The 18839-nt window shown below is 38.7% G+C and overlaps 1 protein-coding gene across 6 annotated transcripts in view; it reads left to right on the forward strand.

Moving 5' to 3' along the window:
* Positions 1-18839, forward strand: part of LOC117287865 (vacuolar protein sorting-associated protein 13C-like) — a 92239-nt gene that overhangs the window by 16167 nt on the left and 57233 nt on the right. For 5 of the 6 annotated variants that reach the window (XM_033768430.1, XM_033768428.1, XM_033768427.1 and 2 more), the window contains exons 5-22: positions 408-571; positions 1418-1477; positions 2398-2478; positions 3989-4049; positions 4656-4783; positions 5221-5327; positions 5734-5905; positions 6736-6922; positions 7579-7676; positions 8175-8320; positions 9239-9443; positions 9905-9963; positions 10647-10799; positions 10979-11063; positions 11757-11844; positions 12472-12586; positions 14028-14160; positions 15271-15333. In XM_033768430.1, the coding sequence (XP_033624321.1) occupies positions 408-571; positions 1418-1477; positions 2398-2478; positions 3989-4049; positions 4656-4783; positions 5221-5327; positions 5734-5905; positions 6736-6922; positions 7579-7676; positions 8175-8320; positions 9239-9443; positions 9905-9963; positions 10647-10799; positions 10979-11063; positions 11757-11844; positions 12472-12586; positions 14028-14160; positions 15271-15333 (2105 nt within the window). The remainder of the gene's footprint in view (positions 1-407; positions 572-1417; positions 1478-2397; positions 2479-3988; positions 4050-4655; positions 4784-5220; positions 5328-5733; positions 5906-6735; positions 6923-7578; positions 7677-8174; positions 8321-9238; positions 9444-9904; positions 9964-10646; positions 10800-10978; positions 11064-11756; positions 11845-12471; positions 12587-14027; positions 14161-15270; positions 15334-18839) is intronic. The other variant, XM_033768429.1, reaches the window with a different exon arrangement.

Raw genomic sequence — 18839 nt, forward strand, 5'->3', positions numbered from 1 at the left:
CAATATATTTTTTTTTCTTGTCAAAGTTAAATAGACTGAACATGTTTGGTTGTTGTCAAAGACCAGTCTTCTCTCTTGGTGTATCCCAGTATCCCAACATATACATAAAATAGCAATGTGAAAATTTGGACTCATTTGGTCATTGAAGTTGCAAGAGAATAATGAAAGAAAAAAACACCCTTGTTGCACAATTTTGTTTGAGTGAGAAATGATCTCTTTCTCAAAAACTACGTTACTTCAGAGGGAGCTGTTTTCCACAATGTTTTATTCTATTAACAGCTCTCCATTGCTCGGTATCAAGTAAGTGTTTATGCTAACAATTATTTTAGTAATTACATGCACCAATAGTGTTCAGGGTCTTTTACACCGATGAAAAAAATCCTCAAACTTCTTGAATAATTTTCCAGAGAAAGATGCCAAGGCTGACTCGTTTGTGGAGAAGATGGCCAGTCAGGTGATTAAGAACCTTCAAGTCAAGGTATCTGACATCCATATGCGCTATGAAGACAAGACAACTAATACGAATGCTCCATTCTCTATTGGAACTACACTTCATAACGTCTCACTCAAGGTAAGAACGGGTTGCTGTAGATGGGGTGTATTTACTTATTTATTTATTTACACAAAACCTCCAAAAATGGAGAAGATGAAAATACATAAAACTTACATAAAAGGTACATATACACGCGTGCTTAAGGAAACAGGATCTAACCCAGTCACACTCATTGATGACCCCAGACCATGAAGAAGTAAAAAACAAAAGGATGGGTATAATCCCTATAAGGGTTATGCCCCAACAAGTGATGTGCACAAGTGATATAAAACTCACAGGTCTTACTATTAATCTCTCATGTGATATGAATCTAACAAGGGTCTATCTTGAGGACAACGAACCTCTTGAGGCGACACAAGTGGTACATATGAGCCTTACATGCAATACTTATTACCATGTTTTCAAGTACCATACTTTCAAATGTCAACTTTGAAAAAAGATCTGAGTTGGTTTTTTATCTTTATGAAATAAAATTATAATAATAATAATAATAATACATGTTATCTAAGCATTTATATAGCGTTCTTACACAAAACAATGTATCACAACGCTTTACAACAATACTAACAACCTGGAACCATACATGATTTGGTACATATGAGCCTCACATGCAATACTTATTGCCATGTTTACAAGTACCATACTTTCAAATGTCAACTTTGAAAAAAAAGATATGAAAGATCCGAGTTGGTTTTTATCTTTATGGAATAAAACTTTTAAGTTTTGAAAACCACACAGTACATATTTTAATTGAGTTGGTTATGGGTTACAATGGCATCCCCAGTGGCCTAAATGTCCTTGCCCATGCTACAGAGAGCTCTGCCAACATGGCTAAAGATTTGAATTTCTTTGTTGATTTTGCAGACCACAGATACCAACTGGAAGGAGTGCTTGGCGGATGCAGCAACTAAACTCATTTACAAGGTACGTTTACAAGTTTAGTGTTAAAGACACTGGACACTTTCGCCAGTTGTCAAAGACCAGTCTTCTCACTTGTTGTATCTCAACATATGCATAAAATGACAAACCTGTGAAAATTTGAGCTCAATCGGCCGTCAAAGTTGCGAGATAACAATGAAAGAAAAAACACCCTTGTCACACAAAGTTGTGTGCTTTGAGATGCTTGATTTCGAGACCTCAAAATCTAGATCTGAGGTATCGAAATCCAATTCGTGGAAAACTACTTCTTTCCCGAAAACTACTCCACTACAGAAGGAGCCGTTTTTCACAATGTTTTATACTACCAACCTCTTCCCATTACTCGTTGCCAAGTAAGGTTTTATGCTAATAATTATTTTGAGTAATTACCAATAATGTCCACTGCTTTTAGACAGTGTTGAAGCTAGACCAATTTTAGTGGTGGGCTCTAAATCAAATTTAGTCCACCAAGGGTGAGCAGTTCAGCAAAATTCTTCAAGTTTAGATATGGGGCCACCATTGCTGAAGTGCAATCTAGGGGGATATCTTTGCTGGGCAGCACAGTGTATTTTGCTCAGAATGCTGGAAAAAATTTGTTAGTTCTGGGCAGGCCCGCCCGGCACCGCCCACCATGGCTACAACTGACAACACTGAGTGTTAACATGGTTAATAAGATAGCTTTTATGTATAAACACGGTCATAACCAAACACTCGACTAGAAGCTAACAGAATGTTTGAAAGAAATATTCTTCAGGATATTCAGTAACACACCCAGTAAAGTTTTAGATTCAGATTCTTTGTCTTTTTAATAGCTGTTAGTGTCTTTAATTTTGTGTTATGCAATCCATGTGGAGGTCTCAGGAGAGTAAAGCTTTAGATTGTAAGAGTCACGTATTAATATCAAACAATAATGACTTGATTTTCAGATGCTGCGTCTGGACTGTCTCTCTGTATACTGGAACAGCAACTCAGAGTTGTACTCAGACCTACCCAGGCCCCAGCAACAGGTAACTGACTATTACAATTGTGCATTTACATTTGTTTTGCTAAACGGTTAAACTTGTAACTTCCGCTTAACCGTTTCTACCACCAATTCCAATCAGAACTAAGAGCCCATCTGTAAAAGGAGATGTCAACACACTTTCAAGGATTAAAAATAGAACACTGTAACCAAGTTTGACAGTCACAAAACCACAAACCTCTGTGGGGCAGGTGCAAAACAAAAATGTACATATAACAGTTTGAAGGGGATAACCAGTATTATAACACCCCTTACAAGTATTCTGCCTGCTCATTGGCTTAGAGCGCGTCACATGACATGTCTTAGTTTTGCTAGACGACGGCCGTGTGATAGTGCGTCGGTTTGCCATGCGCTAGTCCGAAGACTAGCACACGGCGTGCAGTACCCAGACGTCCGTTGTGTGTACGAGGATGATAAATTAATAGTATGTTACCAGTTCGGATTGCACGACACTACATGCAGCACAGTAAAAGTTTTTGCAATCTATATTCGCGTCGTCCGTGGATTGTAGCATTCAGGTCTGTAACTTAGTAATAATAGTTCAGTATTTAGAGAAATGTTTGGGGTGTTATAAAACAAATATTTACTGCTTTTTACTCGTACAATGGTTAAAAATATGACTCCCTCGGTGATCCCCGTAGCATTTCTATTTTCCCTCGGCTTCGCCTACACTTGTAGGATATTAAGCTAAGAAACATTCCACAAACAAAAGGGATGTCAATTATTTTCATTTAAAAAAAAAGAGGTCTGTTTTAAATTATTTTTATTACTTCATTTCGCCTTACCATTAAGGAATTTGGGGAATTGATTTCATCTTATAAAATGGTTTGCAGTCAAATGGTTAACCGAGTAGGAGTCCCAACCCTGTACCTGTCCCTGATAAATAATAAAAGATTTGACACCCTACACAGTTTGAATACTCTTCAAATCTTGTGCATGGTAATCATTGTGAATACATCGAGTAAAAAAAAAACCTGTTATTGAGGAACGGAGTTGGGAAGTAGAAATTCAGCAATGATTTTTAAATTCACGACCAATGGGTGTCATAACCCTAACACCCAGAAGAATACTGATCAAGATTTGGCCTTGGTCGCATCAGGTAAAGATAAAACAGGTGGTATGGAATCCCCAATACTAACAACGTAACCCAATTAACTAATGAGGTGTAATCTGTTTTTATTGATTATAAATGTGGGTCTGAAACCTGACAAAATTAGCACACTAGGTGTTTGCACCAACCAGTGTGCAGCTAGTTGTATGTAGGTGTGCAGGTTTTTTGTTTGTTTTTGGAATGTGCATTTGTTTTCAAGCAATGCCATAATACAGTAACTTGTTATGTATAACCAATGTTTACACAAAATCTTCCGAGGTGAAAGGCAGGGAAAGAAACCAATGAGCCAACCTGGTCACCCGTTTGAACGATGTATTTAAACATTAGCATGCTCTAATAACCACATTCATCTACTTGAAATGCTACTTATGAATTTCCCATGCAGGCAAAGATGCGAGAAACCATTACATCAGATCCTACGAAAACACCCAAGAACTACCAGTTCTGTGAGTAGAATTTAAGTTCTGAAACGTTTCGAAATTCTGATGTATCTGGTAGTGGTCTAATCCTTCTAGTGTGGGATTGTTACGAAAAGGTAATCAAGTTGTGTAATTTACATGCAAACTTTACTGCTGGTTTCTGATAGGTCAATCCATAGCAATGTGAATATGATATTTATCTATACTGCATCAAACCCTGTTCTATAAATTTTGTTATCACACACCGTCTCGTTGAATAATATCATTATTGATGGTGTATTAAAATTAAACTTATATACATGTAGCCTATAGCCAATGAGTATAGAAAAATATAGTGCTTCTGCGTCCCATATGCATAATGGAAAATAAATGTTGTTCATCAAACATCCAACTCTGCCTTCTCGGTGTAGTGTAGTTGGAATACATAATCTGAGAGATTCATATTTTGGGGGATAAAAACATATATTTTTTCATAACCACATTGCTTAAAATTAAAATGTTTCTGAAAATGCTTTATACTATCGGAAGCTGCTGTACTTCGAACCAAGAGTTGTTATTGCCATTAATTTCAAGAGTGATTACCAAATGCAAACCTTCCTTTTAAAAACGGTGTTCTCTCTTCTCTATTGCCAGTGGTTGAACCGATCTCTCTGAAGGCCCAGCTGAAACTGAACACCAAGCCTGAGAATGATATGACTAACCCTAAAGCCTGGCTCAATTTAGTCATCGATAGTATTGGCCTGGCCGTTAGACAGAAACAGGTATGAACAAAATGATCTACAACAGCACTCTTAGAAACTTGTTGTAAATATTTTGGCGGGATAATGAATAATGTTTGGGTTTTACCCATACACTAATGTGTTTAAAGCACTGTATACTCAGAACTTTCCAGGGTCCTGTGAATAAAATCCACAGGCATAGTACTTCGGCGGGATTCAAACCCACAACCTTTGCCATTCTAGAACAGATGTCTTACCACTAGACTAAGATTGCCTGGTAGCTAGAAGCAGTTTGATACCATGTTTTGCAGTGTGTACTGCTATGATATGTCTGTCGATTTTTACACTGGACTCGGGAAAAGATTATAAAGTGCTTCATACACATCGACCTGCTAAGCTAGCATGTGTATTGGGAGAACACTGACTTCTCAGTTTAAGCTTTCCTCCTTCTTGAGTGTATATTTTTTCCCTCTTCTCAGTTCCGTGATGTGATGAAGATGCTTGATTCTTTCGAGAGGATGTCACGTAACGAGCCATTCAGGAAGTATAGACCAACCTGCCCAGCTAAAGGCAACGCTAAGATCTGGTGAGTAGTCAAGTCACTTCAAACAATTGTCACATTTATTTATATTTATTGATTTAATCCAAGAAAACCATGGGGAGAGGACAAGGAAGGAAGTTTCAGTTTTAAATGCAGGAGGAAAACCGCAGAAAATTTTTCCAGGGAGAAACCCATGGAATCAGGTTTGGACAGAAAACCCATTCCCCATACCAACCGTTTCACAATTCTTTTGTGAGAAATTCCAGCTGTGTAGGCTGTGTGCACAGACAAAGGATATAACGAATCATTACCACAGAAAACTTAGCATGTCTGATTAGTTTTCTGCATTTCACAAGTCAGGAATTATCAGTAAAATTATACCATTCTCCCAAGTTATTTAACAATGATGATCCCAGCATAATAAATTAACTCTGCGTCTTCTTCCACTAAGGTGGCACTACGCCCAGAAGTGCATCTTAGAGGAGACAGTGAGACGAAGACACAAGATGTGGTCTTGGACTCACATCAAAGAGCATCGGAGAATGTGCAAAGAGTATCAGAAGCAGTATGTGACAAAGCTTGACACCAGTAAACCTGGCAAAGACCTGACTGCTCAACTAGAGGTGAGTTAAGGCCCCGTCCCACTGCAGCGATAACGATAACGACAACGATAACGACACAAAGAGAACACATTCCATTGGTTGAAGGAGCGTGTGCGTATCCTGCTTGGAGCAATTCAACCAATAGAATGCATTCTCTTTGCGCCGTGATCGTTATCGTTTTCGTTATTGCTACAGTGTGACTCGGACATAAGTAAGATTCTTCTTTATCACTGTGTACATGTGCATCAGTGACCAGGGTTGGATTTCACAAAGAGTTAAGACTAGTCTTATCTCAAGTTACTCATCCTAACTTAGGACTTGCCATACGCTTTTAATATCCTCTAGGACTAGTCCTAAGTTTGGACTAGTCCTAACTCTTAGTGAAATCGACCCCAGGGCTCAATTTCACAAAGTCTGTAAGCACAAAAATGTGCTAAGCACAAACAATTATTGCTTAGCAGAAGCTGGGTTGCAGCCAAAAAGATTCCATTAAGTTTACGTTGTTGCAACTGGTGCCCCACTCATTTTATGTTTTTAAGCAGTATTTTCTGTTTATTTAAACAGCTTTATGAAATTTTGGCCTCTGCCTCGGGACACAAAGACAGAGCTGCTTAACCAAAAGTAGCTAAAAACAGCAACATTTTACTTACTTTATTAAGGTTACAGGTCGAAATACAATGTCCGATGTACCATTTTTTATTGGTATCCTGATCATTCTTGCTGAGCAGAAAACTGTTCAGCACCATTTTTTGTTTAAGCAGCTCCATGAAATTGATGCAAAAGCAATTTTATAGCAAAAGCTATTTGTGCAAGAATGTAATTTACATTATTTTCTGAAATTTGCCTACAAGTCTTTCGAGAAGGAGCTTAGTGTGATGAACATCACCATGTGCCGACAGCGTGCCGAGGTAGAATTCCATCGCCTCGGCAAGAAACGAGCCAAGGAGAAGGCTGAGAAGGGATGGTTCGGAGGATGGTTTGGTGGAGGCAAGAAACCAGATGAGAAAAAGGAAGCAGGAGACCTCAGCGACATAGCAGGTGAGAAATATTCGTTTTGGGAGGAATGCTTGGATTAGTAGATATGAAATGTTCAATGTCATGGCTGAGTGGATCAGAGCACCAGACTCAAGCTCTGGTGTTTCTGTTCAGCAGATTGTGGGTTTGAATCCCGGTCGTGACACTTGTGTACTTAAGCAAGACACTTGACCATTATTACATGCACTTTATCATTTGGATGGGATGAAAAAGTTGTTGGTCCCGTGTATTGTGTAATACACTTCAAAGAACTCAGTGCACTTATCAAAAAGAGAAGGGGGTTCGCCCCAGTGTTCCTGGTTTGATTGGCAGCACATTGCACCACAACACCTTGTAAACCACCCTTCATGGTGCTATGTAAAATAAAAGGTCTCATACTTCAAAAATGTAGCTCCATAATACCTTGGAGGAAAATACTGAATATTCAAGATCCTTGAGCGTCACTGAGTGACGGATATGAGCGCTATTTAAGAAGACATAATTATTATTATAAATATTATTTTTTGATTGTAGTCAACAACTTGAGACTAAATTTGTGGTTGGGCTGCTAGGATTAAGCCGCCCATGCTGACAAGTTTCCTCAGACTTGTGATACACATGAATGAAATTCACATCGGTATTTCTTGAAATTGACTTGGCAGCATCTTATTTCTCTCCAGGTCGTTTCCAAGAAGCAATGTCGGAGGAAGAGAAAGCTAAGATGTACAGTGCCATCGGCTACAGCGACAAGAGCGTGGACCCAACATTCCCTAAAGATGTAAGATAAAAATGATGTAAACTTCAGCTGAGGTAGTTTTATTCCAGATGCTAGCACTCTGGAGATAAATGTAGTTTGTTTTATATGTGCAGCTATCCTTATGGTGGCAGCTTGTGTACAATTTAAAGTTTTAGTGTTGGAGCTTCGTAAATCGGTTCTTTCCTACATTTACCTTGGATCCACTCAACAAACTGAAGAACAAGAATTCGAAAATTGTTTTGAGGAACAGGTTAGCGTGGAATATTTGCTTGTGCGTAGTCCACGATACTAGGCATTCTTCACTTACACAGCCAGTATAAAAGTTGTGCAATTGCCCTGTAAGAGAAGAATGGCGATCCAAGCACAGAACTCGGCGGTATATAGGGCCTTGGTAAATGGCAACACAAGCCAGACATGCCATGAAAATTATTTAAGTGATAAAAAAGACCACTTTTAAGAATTGTTTATCTTCTTGGGAGATGAAATATCAGCTTAACTATTTTGAATCTTTCTTTCCAGTATGTGGGGATCAAGGCCCACATGAATCTGAAGAGCACGACCGTCAAACTTCTTGATGAAGAGCGCCCTCTCCCTCAGCTTCTTAATCTATCCGTTACTGATCTGACTGCTGATTTCAATCAGAGACCATCTGCAGAGGCCATCAAGTAAGATAGTACTGGGTTTACACTTCTCTGAATTAGTCTTGTTTCAAGTCTGTTTTGTTACCGTTGCTTGTTGTGGCCGAGCGGTCTAGTTCACCGGATCTAAGCTCTGGTGTTGTCAGCAGTAGAGTGTGGGTTTGAATCCTGGTCATGAAACTTGTGCCCTTGAGCAAGGCACTTTTGCTTTGTAAAAGGTTGGGATGGTAGTTCATTCTGCTCTACCAGCCAGGCTCCTAGTGGATGATACCCATGCCTACATTTTTATAGGCTTTAAAGGGGGTAACCCTGTTTTAGCCCTAGGTATAGGTGGTAAAGTGCCCCTGCTCGCATCTATTTTAGTCAACAGTCTTAATCGGTTATGTGTAGCCCTCATCTTGGTGTGGCCATTCAGCTGTGTGATGTTGAGCGATTTCTCAGAATAATTTATTTTTCATCACTTTGGTTGAAACACTTTTTTTTTAAATAAACTAAAACTCACTTTAAAGTTGTCGTGATTCTCCAAAAAAATGTTCTTGTGTTCTCAAGCTGTTTAAGGAAATGTATTTGCTCACCAAAAGTTCCCAGCAGGACACCAGTCCCAATAGTTTCTACTACACAGCGTTTTGGCTGGTGACCTTTTCCTGCTAAGCAAGATGTACGTTGTGCTTACCTACTGTTTTACATTTTAATAGTGAGTTGACTTAGTAGCTTAGGACAAGTTGTCCCTTGGCCTCCTTGGATAAACCGTCCCCATTCAAGTTTGTTTGTAGCTAGTTGCTCTGCCTCACAAAGTGGAATTCAGACATCGTCATGGACTTCATCCTCGTTGGCGTGGTGTGAAGAAACTTGTGAAGTAGGCCTGGTTGGGTAGCCTAACAGTGAATAAATGAGATTTTGAATAAGTTTGTACAAAAAGTGTTTTTTACTTATACATTTATTCAGGTTGGATTTGAAATTGGATGACTTCAGTGTATTTGGCACCCCCTTGGAACAAGGCAAGATCCCTCAATTGGTGGAGTCACAGAACCTTGAAGCAGACAAGCAATATGCGTTAGTCAGCCTGTTGGTGGAGGTTAACCCATCGGATGGCAAGGCTGATCAGAGGATTAGATTGAATACTAGACCCATCAAGATTGCTTATGATGCTGTGAGTATACATATTTAATGCAGAACACAATTTGTCTACTCTTGCAACTTAATTTTTTTTGGCTAATGCCAATAGGATACTTTGCAGCGCTAGGTGGCAGCAGACTTACCAGGTAAATGTCCATTGTTTACATAGTTCTGAGCATGCGTACATTACCGAGAACAATGAATTTTACCTGGTGAGTCTGCTGCCACCAAGTGTCACGAAAGTCCCCTATTGTCTTAACATCATCGTATTTGTACTCGGGTCAAAGACAATCAGCAGGTGATATGTTCCCAACTGTCTTAGCTCAGAAGCAGCATCGTCTTGAAAAGGCAATCGCCGCCTTTTTTGTGTCATCGTAATGTCGATCTGAGAGAGGCTTTAACTTTTCCAATACAAGAAATTCAAACAATTCATTTTCAATATTGTCTTTGAATCGAATCAAGCTTTGACAGTATTTCTTTGTCTGTTCCACATAGAATACCATCAACCAGATTGCCAAGTTCTTTGAGCCGCCCAAGGATATTCATCTAGATGAGTAAGTGTCTATTAAGGAAGAAGCGCTAATTCAAAATAAGTTGTTATTGTTATTGATATTATAACTCAGTAGAGATCTGTGATTGTACAAACGTACCAAATTAAAAGAGATTGATAGTTGCACCTGACTTTGTATCATCCTTCAGATGGGATGTAAAGTCCTTGGTCCCAAATTGTGTAATTTGTTTTTATGATTTGGGGTTTAACAGAGACAAATTGACTAGAGTGGGATTTGAACCAACGACCTCGGGATTAACATGCCACAGTCTTATGTACCAACTGAGATACCTATTCCTATGCAGGTAGTCTCCTATCTTTGTTTCTATTATTGCACAAACATGCATGTCTGGAATTTCATCATAGAAAGGGCAAGGCCATTTTCATTAAGCGAAGGGCGAAGGGCAATGCCATTTTCATTAAGCGAAGGGCGAAGGGCAATGCCATTTTCATTAAGCGAAGGGCGAAGGGCAATGCCATATTCATTTTTTAAAGGGCACTTCATTTGGATAGCCCTGAAGTCAATGGGAAACTTTTGAAGGGGCACAAAGGCCGAGACCAGGGGCATCGAAGGTCATGACCTCCGTGGCCTGCATGTAATTTAAGGCCTGAACGTATGTTAACATTGATGTACCCAAATTCACCCCTACTTTTCACTCTGTTGTTGGCTTTTTTTCTCTGTACCAGTTTATCCTCAGCAGCGGTATCGTCCCTTGGTGAGTTCACAGTGCAGTCTTCCACCGGCATGCAGTATCTGGTTGATAATAAGAGCATCTTAGATGTCTGTATCGATCTCAAGCCATCTTATATCATCATACCAGAGAATGGAGTCAATGATGGGTGAGCAAGAATCTTAAATATAAAATAAAAAAAGTTATGATAAGAAAAAAGAATTGCTGTTTCAAACTACTTACCTAGCAGAATTGAAAGACCTTCGAGAAAGACTCTGCTAGGGTTGAAACGAAGAGAAAAAAAAACTGTTTGGTGACACCACTGTTTCCTACTTTGTGTCCATCTAGGACTGGTAGTGCCTTGATAGTTGATCTTGGTAATCTAAAGTTGAACACGGTGAACGAGGAAAGACATGAAGAACCACGACGAGAGGTAAGAAGCATCAACAAGATTTCTTATATTCAGGCTTTAGTCTTACTACTTTAGTCTGATTTCTGATTTTCTGATATTTTCAGGGCCCTTCCTGTTATACAGTGTTTTTTTTACCAAATAAGTAAGATTTGAAACTTTGCATGTTGTGAGTATAATAATAACAATAATAATAGTGGTTTCTTATATAGCACTCAGGTCCGTCATGCAGTGACGCTCATGATGCTTCAACATTATTACCCCTGGTCACTGGGCCTTAAAACATTCCTTAAACCATCTTAGCTCCGTGTGGATTATACAGCCTTTGCCGCCAAATATGTAGCGCACTAAGCTAATCAGTCACAAGAACCAACTTTGCCCTCACATGTACCCATTTACACCTGGGTGGAGAGGAGCTTATGGTTAAGTGTCTTGCTCAAGGACACAAGTTTCATGACAGGGATTCGAACCCAGAACAGAAACATCAGAGCTTGATTTCGGTCCTCTTATCCGCTCGGCCATGACACTCCAACGGGGTATTATCAGTTGCGGAGTTGCGGGGTATAATCAGTCTTTTGAGTAGGGTTGTAATGTTAGCTGAAGGTTCTTTTTATAACCAACACTACTCAAAGGAGATTTACACACTGCTACCACAAACCTCACCTAATTATAAACCAAATAATACAAATAATAATACAATAACATATTTCTGTGCAGAATGAATCTTTGGATGATTTAATGAAGAAGGCTTATGATGTGTTCAACATTGAGCTTCAATCAGTACAGGTTATCCTGGCTGCTGCAGGTGAGTAACCAACCCCTGCTTCCATCTGTCCATGTGTCGACTTATGTGATTGGTCAATTAGCATCCGATTATCTGTACTTCTCTGTGTCAATCCCTCCTATTGGTCATTTAACATATATACATCATCACTTCCCTCAATACATTAAAATCAAGTTTTAAAAAATGGGAAAATTCCAACTTTAAATAAATAAAACAAAATTCCATAAAATCTAAATTTACTGTTGGAGGTTGTTATGTGACCGCAACACCATGTGTATATCTACTTGCTGGGTAAATTATTTTCATTTTAAAACTTGTCTTGCTATTAATAAATTAATTCTACTACCGCAGAGTAGATTTTTTCGGAAATCAGGAGACTTCTCTAATCCCTTAGAGTAGATTTTTGGAATTCAGGAGCCCTCTCAGTTCTAAAAAGAACTGTCCTGCTTCATAACTACTACTTGGGTGGAAGGGAGGAAGTCGACCGGGACGACTACTTTCACTCCTTGAATCGAGGGGATTTCTTGTTATTAACTTCACGTTAGGTAGCGGAAGGTACATATATGACATCGGCCAGGACTACTGCTTTCGCTCAGTGGATCGAGGAGACTTCTCGTTATTAACTTGACTGTATGTTCTTTGTATCAGGTGATGACTGGGGTGAAGCCAGGAAGCTTGGAGGGTCACCTCTTCATCTGTTGCAGCCACTGGATCTCAAGGTTGGACTTCATAAATGCTTTGTGGAAGATTCTAGACTCGCCCAGTAAGTTTAAGTCTTATAAGTTTGTTTTTTTTACTCTCACACCGATGTGTAATAAGCAGTGTATACTTGGTACTTTCCTGAGTTCTTTTGAAAACAAATCCACATCGGTGAAAGGGGAAAAATCGCATTGTGATCTTTATCCCTTGATGCAAAAATTAACATCTATTCATAAATACCTAAGACAGTTTATCCATTCTGATTGGTCTAAAGGGCATCACGAGGTTTTGTTTGAACAGATGATATAACACCAGTAAAAAGTGTTATAACATGGGCGTGACACGCGCGCTTGCACCTGTGCGTATAAGACAGTTTCTTCATTCCTATTGGTCGAGAGCAACGGCCCGGACAGTTGTGCCACGTCATGCGATACGCGGTATGCCCACATCATTCCCTTATAAGGAGTTGTTTACCCGATCGGGCCGAGGGCCTAACCATTTCATAGCTGGAGGGGTGTTGTGTTGAAAGAAATCATTGAATAATTATAATTTTTGCATTTATTTTACCTTTTGACCAAAAAGTGTTGATGTTTTTTGACCGAAAAGGTATTTATGAATGGGAATCAAAGTGTGTTGAATCGGTTTACAACTAGTGGTTTAAACTCGCGAGGCCTGGTTCGTGATAATTCACCTTGACTTCGTCTCGGTAAAATTATCAAGTCCAGGCCTCGGCGCGGGTTTAAACCACTAGTTGAAAACCTCTTCACCACACATTGATTCCCTTATTACATTTAGCCTTCTCAGAAGCAATATCATAGTGTCAACAGAGTATCTAGCAAGGGCGTATTAGCCAATGGGAGACTTTTCTGATCATTGGGTGGCAGCAGAGTAAACCCATTGTTCTCGTAGATGTGCGCATCCTCAGAACTACGTAAACAATGGTAATTTACCTGGTGAATCTACTACTATCTAGCACTCTAAAACCGTTTACACGACAGTTACTGGTTGAATGGCATCTGACCCGGCACCATCAAACCAAGAGATATTGACAGAATAGAGATATTGCCAACATAGGGCTAGATAGCTCAGTTGGAAGATCGACTCCAACTTTATTTGGATGTCATTGACGCAAGTCCGCTCTAGTCAATTTGTCTTTGTTCGACTGCAAATAAATATTTGTTGATGAAATGAAAAAATTTTTTTCCCAAACATTCAACTCTAGACAGAAACGTAGTATTGTATATGACAAAAATGTCAATAAAGGGTTTTTAAGTGTTAAAATTTAACGGTTAAGTTGTCAATTTCAATTAATTTATTGTCCATCTAAAAGATAAAATTTGCAAATTTACATATCTAAACATTAATGAAAGCTCCAAACCAGAACACTAAAAAATACAGTTATAATGATAAAACTAGATTTACACATACAATTTTACAGCGAAAAAAATAATTTATTAAATTTTTAATGCAACAATAAAACCCAACGTTGATTACACCCAACTCAGGATTAAGATAACAGGAGAGCTGCCCGATGTGACTGTGGACGTGTCCGACTACAAACTTCAAGAGCTTCTGAAACTGGCTCTGAGTATCCCGGTCCCCGAGTTAAGCAAAGAACCTGAGGAGAAGTTCTCAAGGGTAAGTCACATCTTCCATCTTGAGAGATTGCATTCATTGGGGTGTACATGTTGGTTGAGTTACTGGTAAGAAGCTAGATGGAAGAGGTTTTGGTGTTTGACAGGGAAAAGACCGTGCAAGTCTCGCGTATATTGGAATTTTTGTGTGATTATTTTGGTCCCTTTGGTAACTTGTGAAGGAAACAATACGCGCAAGACTTGCACAGTCTCTTGTGCCTTTGATGGTAAAAGCATGGAATGGAATTAAGCATGCTGTTACAATACATCATGAGAAGGATGTTTGGACAATCTGCCGTGGCCCTACAGACAAATCGTTTTCTTGTGACATATTCTGACTGGGTGCCAAGTTCCATTTCATGTTTGTATTATCTTAGGCAAAATCCCATCACCTGCCTGCAGACCTAATCCCTGGTAACTTCAACATAAGCCTGTGTTTTCACATTGTGGTATCATTGGTACTCTGTAGATAGGAGATTTGTTTTAGACTTGTCGCTCTAGAACGGTAATACATGTAGGTTGGGTTGTAGCATGGAGCTTCCGAGTAACTGTTTTTGTTGATCATTAAACCCAAAGTTGAATATATGTAGCATTTGCATAGATTTATTATATCGCCCTCACTGAGGTAAAAACACACCAACCTATTATTGACTGAGAATTATGCGCAGACTATGGTGGACTTTTGAGATGCAGGGAATTTATCCATTATATCTGCCGCTGTATCTTGTATCTAAAGTCCGATATCAGGCAGCTATTGGATTTCATATTCACACTGAAATCCAGCGTCTTGTTCAGCCTATGTACATGACGCTGGACTATTTATTGTTTGAAAAGAAAAGGGTGTGATAAAAATTGACCCTAAATTGCAAAAATGCTAGATTGAAATTTGCCACATTTCCAGATATCTTTTGGATTTCTTATTCAGACCGCAATCTTAAAGTCCAGCGTCTTGTTCAGCCTATGTACATGATGCTGGACACTTTTTTTTTAAAAGAAGAGGATTTGAAAGAAATTAACCTAAAATTGCAAAACTGGTAATTTAGAATTTGCCACATTCCCAGAGATCTGCCATTGCAATATGTGTACTGTCTGTAACCTCCCCATTGTTATACAGGACAAGCTGTTTGTATCCTCCGATCAGTCCCTGGGTGTAGCCATCGATGGCTCTCTATCTGTAGTAAGTTTTGAACGACCAAATGATAGCTCCGACTCGGATGAGTATTTTACAGCCAGCGAGATCTTTTTTGACCAGGCAAGAGTCAATACTAGCTCAACGAATGGATATCCATTTGTGGTTTTTGTTTCTAATCGTTTCTTTTCTGTTCCACTTGATTGCATTTTGGCCTGACACCATAACGCTCACTTGTTTTTTTAACCATCCAACGTTTGTGACCTGACTTCCCTTATAACAGATTTATGAAGGAAATCATTCAGAGATAATTGGGGGTTTGAAATAATACATGTATGACATACAGAGCCATCCATGTTTGCTAGATCTTAAGAGGATGTCAGGCAATTTACAGGCAACCAGCTCCAGGCAGTTTTCTCATTATTTTCTTGGGGACAGTGTTTTATAAGCTTCTGGGGTCGATTTCACAAAGAGTTAGGACTCGTCTTATCTCAAGTTAGGACGAGTAACTCGTCCTAACTTAGGATTAATCTTAAGGTCTGCATGCTACAGTGCAGGTTTGGGACTCGTCCCAAAGTCCTAAGATTAGTCTTAAGTTAGGAAGAGTTTTGTGAAATCGACGGCTGTGCTGCCCAAGTTGTTTCTTTTGCATACAGTTTAACTGGTTGCCTCTATGTTGCTTACAAAAACTTGCCCGGTGTAACATGGCCGTAAGGAAAAGTGTGACACCATCACCATGAGGTGTTGTCAGTCTAAAAAAAAGACTTAGGCCACTTTCATTTTGCGAAGGGCACTTTCACTGCAAAATCATGAATCCTGTGGGAAACTTTTGAAGGGGCACCAAGGCCAAGACCAGGGGCAACAGAGGCCATACTGTAGTAATCTGTTTGGTTTTGCTGCAAATCTTTTGATTCTGTGAAACTATGGAATCTTTTTAAAAAAATATTTAAAATAATAATTTACGAGTGGTGTTTGTTCCTTCAACATCATGAAGTGTTCTATGTGTTGATGGAACGTCGACTGTTGCTACTTTCAGACTGGTGTGGGAGGTCAGGTCACACTTGCAGATAAGTTTCTTGCTGATCATGCGGTGCTGGTTTTATTTCTAACATGCTGAGACATAACCCTACTAAATAATTAAGTTTATCTAACTACATGTAGCATTAACAGTGCTGGCTCGGCAGTGGTTCGTCATGCTTTTTCTTGTTCAAAAGTATGAGTGAATCAAATTCACTGGAATTCATTCGTCCTCAGCCAAATTTAGTGTTTGTAATTTCAAATGTCTCGATAGTTCAAACTTAAGTTGGCAACAAACGTTACTAGAGATCCCCTCTTTGCCTTTATTATTCATTTTTTCCATGAACTAAAATAACTAATGATGACAATAATAACTAACTCAATTCAAGAATACAATTATTTCAATACTCTCATAAAAGAATAACAACAGTTACATTTATTACGGAGTAAAGCAAAACATTTTTTTATGTAAGAGTAAACATGAATAAATAAGTAGAGTACGGGGCCGTTTTGGTAAGCATAAGCTTGTAAAAAACAGCCAGACAGACAAGAAAACGAGACAACCAGACAGACAGACAGACAGACAGACAGACAGACAGACATAAGACAGACAAACAGACAAAAAGGACAGATGAACATAATACATGACACAACGAATTTGTAATAGAAGCGACAAGATGGCAGAACAGTTTAAGCTGAAAATAAATAAGACAAGTATTGAAGAGATGGATGTGGTTCAATTACATTGGATGGGAAGCTAGGATACATAATGGGAGATAATGTCACGTTTGAAAGCAGACTTAAAAAGACTCACGGACCGCTTAGATCTAATGCGTTCATCTATGGCATTCCACACACACAATACCTAGTTCTTATATAGCCCTCTTTACACTAAAATACCAATGCAATTTACATCAGTGCCCTGTAACTTTCCTGATATCTTTTTCAGCTCCCTAGGGAGTATAGCAGCCCGGGCTGTTGTGATACTCCAAGACTTTTTCAAACACAACATCAACCTCTACCCTCGCAGACACCCATTTATACCCCTGTTTGAAGAGAAGCATTGATGTTAAGGATGTTGCTCAAGACTGCATCATGTCCGAGATTCGAACCCACGATGACTTGACCAAAAGAGCTTGAAAACGGTGCCATTTTTGGCAGTCATTGATTCCAATCATTCCTATGACAAGAGCGTAAACCAGTGATATCCATTCAATCCTTACTCTTTGGCTTGTACTTTGCTGCTTATCTCTCTTGCAAATTAACCCTTGTAAAATATAACACCAATATCTCTTCAGTAGTATTTATTCTTGTCATGAACAGAGGAGTTTTAAATGCATTTATCAAAAGAACTAACGTCAGCGATTCATTTTAGATATAAAAATTTCACAACGACTGCTGAAGCTATGAATGAAAAACAATTTCAGGCACAAATAATACAAAAATAGTTCACCCACTTGCTTCTTCACGTGTAGCCTAAATGATAACATATTCACACACAAAAAAAGTGAGGGGTGCCTATTTTAATCCACTTTGATTAAAAACATTTCCCGAAAGATCTTAAAAGAAGCAAAGCTTTAAAAACAAAACATTGCTTAAAGTTTTCTTTTCTTTTAGTTACATTATTAATCTATGGCGACTTTTTATTTTTCCCTTTTTGTTTTTTCCTCAGTCTCCATAAAATGGTGAATGTTAGAAAAACAGACTACAGTGTAATAACTTCCCATAATAAGCTCAAACCAGAGTGTATAATTCATATAACTGGCACAGTAACCATAAAAGGCATAACCAAAAGAAATTCAGTTTCGGAAAGAAATAAAGCAATAACATTTAACATCTTTGTATCATGACACAATTAGTCAAACCTACAGCATTTGAGATTTATGTTGACTCTTGCCTGGATTGTCCTGAGCCTTTTTATCACTATAAGTGGCAGCAGACATACTGCATTTTTCTATTATTTAGAGAAAAATTATTTTACCTGGCAAGTCTGCTTATACCTTGGGCTGACAAAAGTCTCAAATTTTACAAAGCTCTTAAGGTCGTGAGGCTACTGGGTACGACAAATTATTGCTAAGCAGATTCGGGTTGAAAGCCAGAATCCTATTGGATAACTCATGTGTTTGGCTGGTTCAATGCTGATTGCTGCTTAGCGTTTAATTTTGGTTAGCCGCTGAGTGACTTTATAAAATTGGGCTCAGGATTTTTAAAGAAAATAAAGCATGTGTGATATCAAAAGTTATTTTCAAACAAACTTGGAACAGCTTAAATTCCTCAGACAATAAGACATGTCGCATGATTCAGGCCAAGCTGTTCAGTGCATAGTTACTTAAGAGGTGGCGAACACCCAAACTTAATTCTGAATGAATGTGTATGGCACAAATGTATCACAGTTTCAGTAAAGATGTTCATTGTACCAATTCCTATAATGTATATGGATGAAAAATAATTCTAATTATTAACGGAGAAAACCAGCTGTAATGACATGCCATGAAGCCACTAGTGTAGTGGTGAAACGTCACTGACAAATTTGTGAG

The sequence above is a fragment of the Asterias rubens genome, chromosome 3 (genome assembly GCF_902459465.1).
Source record: "Asterias rubens chromosome 3, eAstRub1.3, whole genome shotgun sequence".
In the NCBI taxonomy this organism is placed as follows: Eukaryota; Metazoa; Echinodermata; class Asteroidea; order Forcipulatida; family Asteriidae; genus Asterias; species Asterias rubens.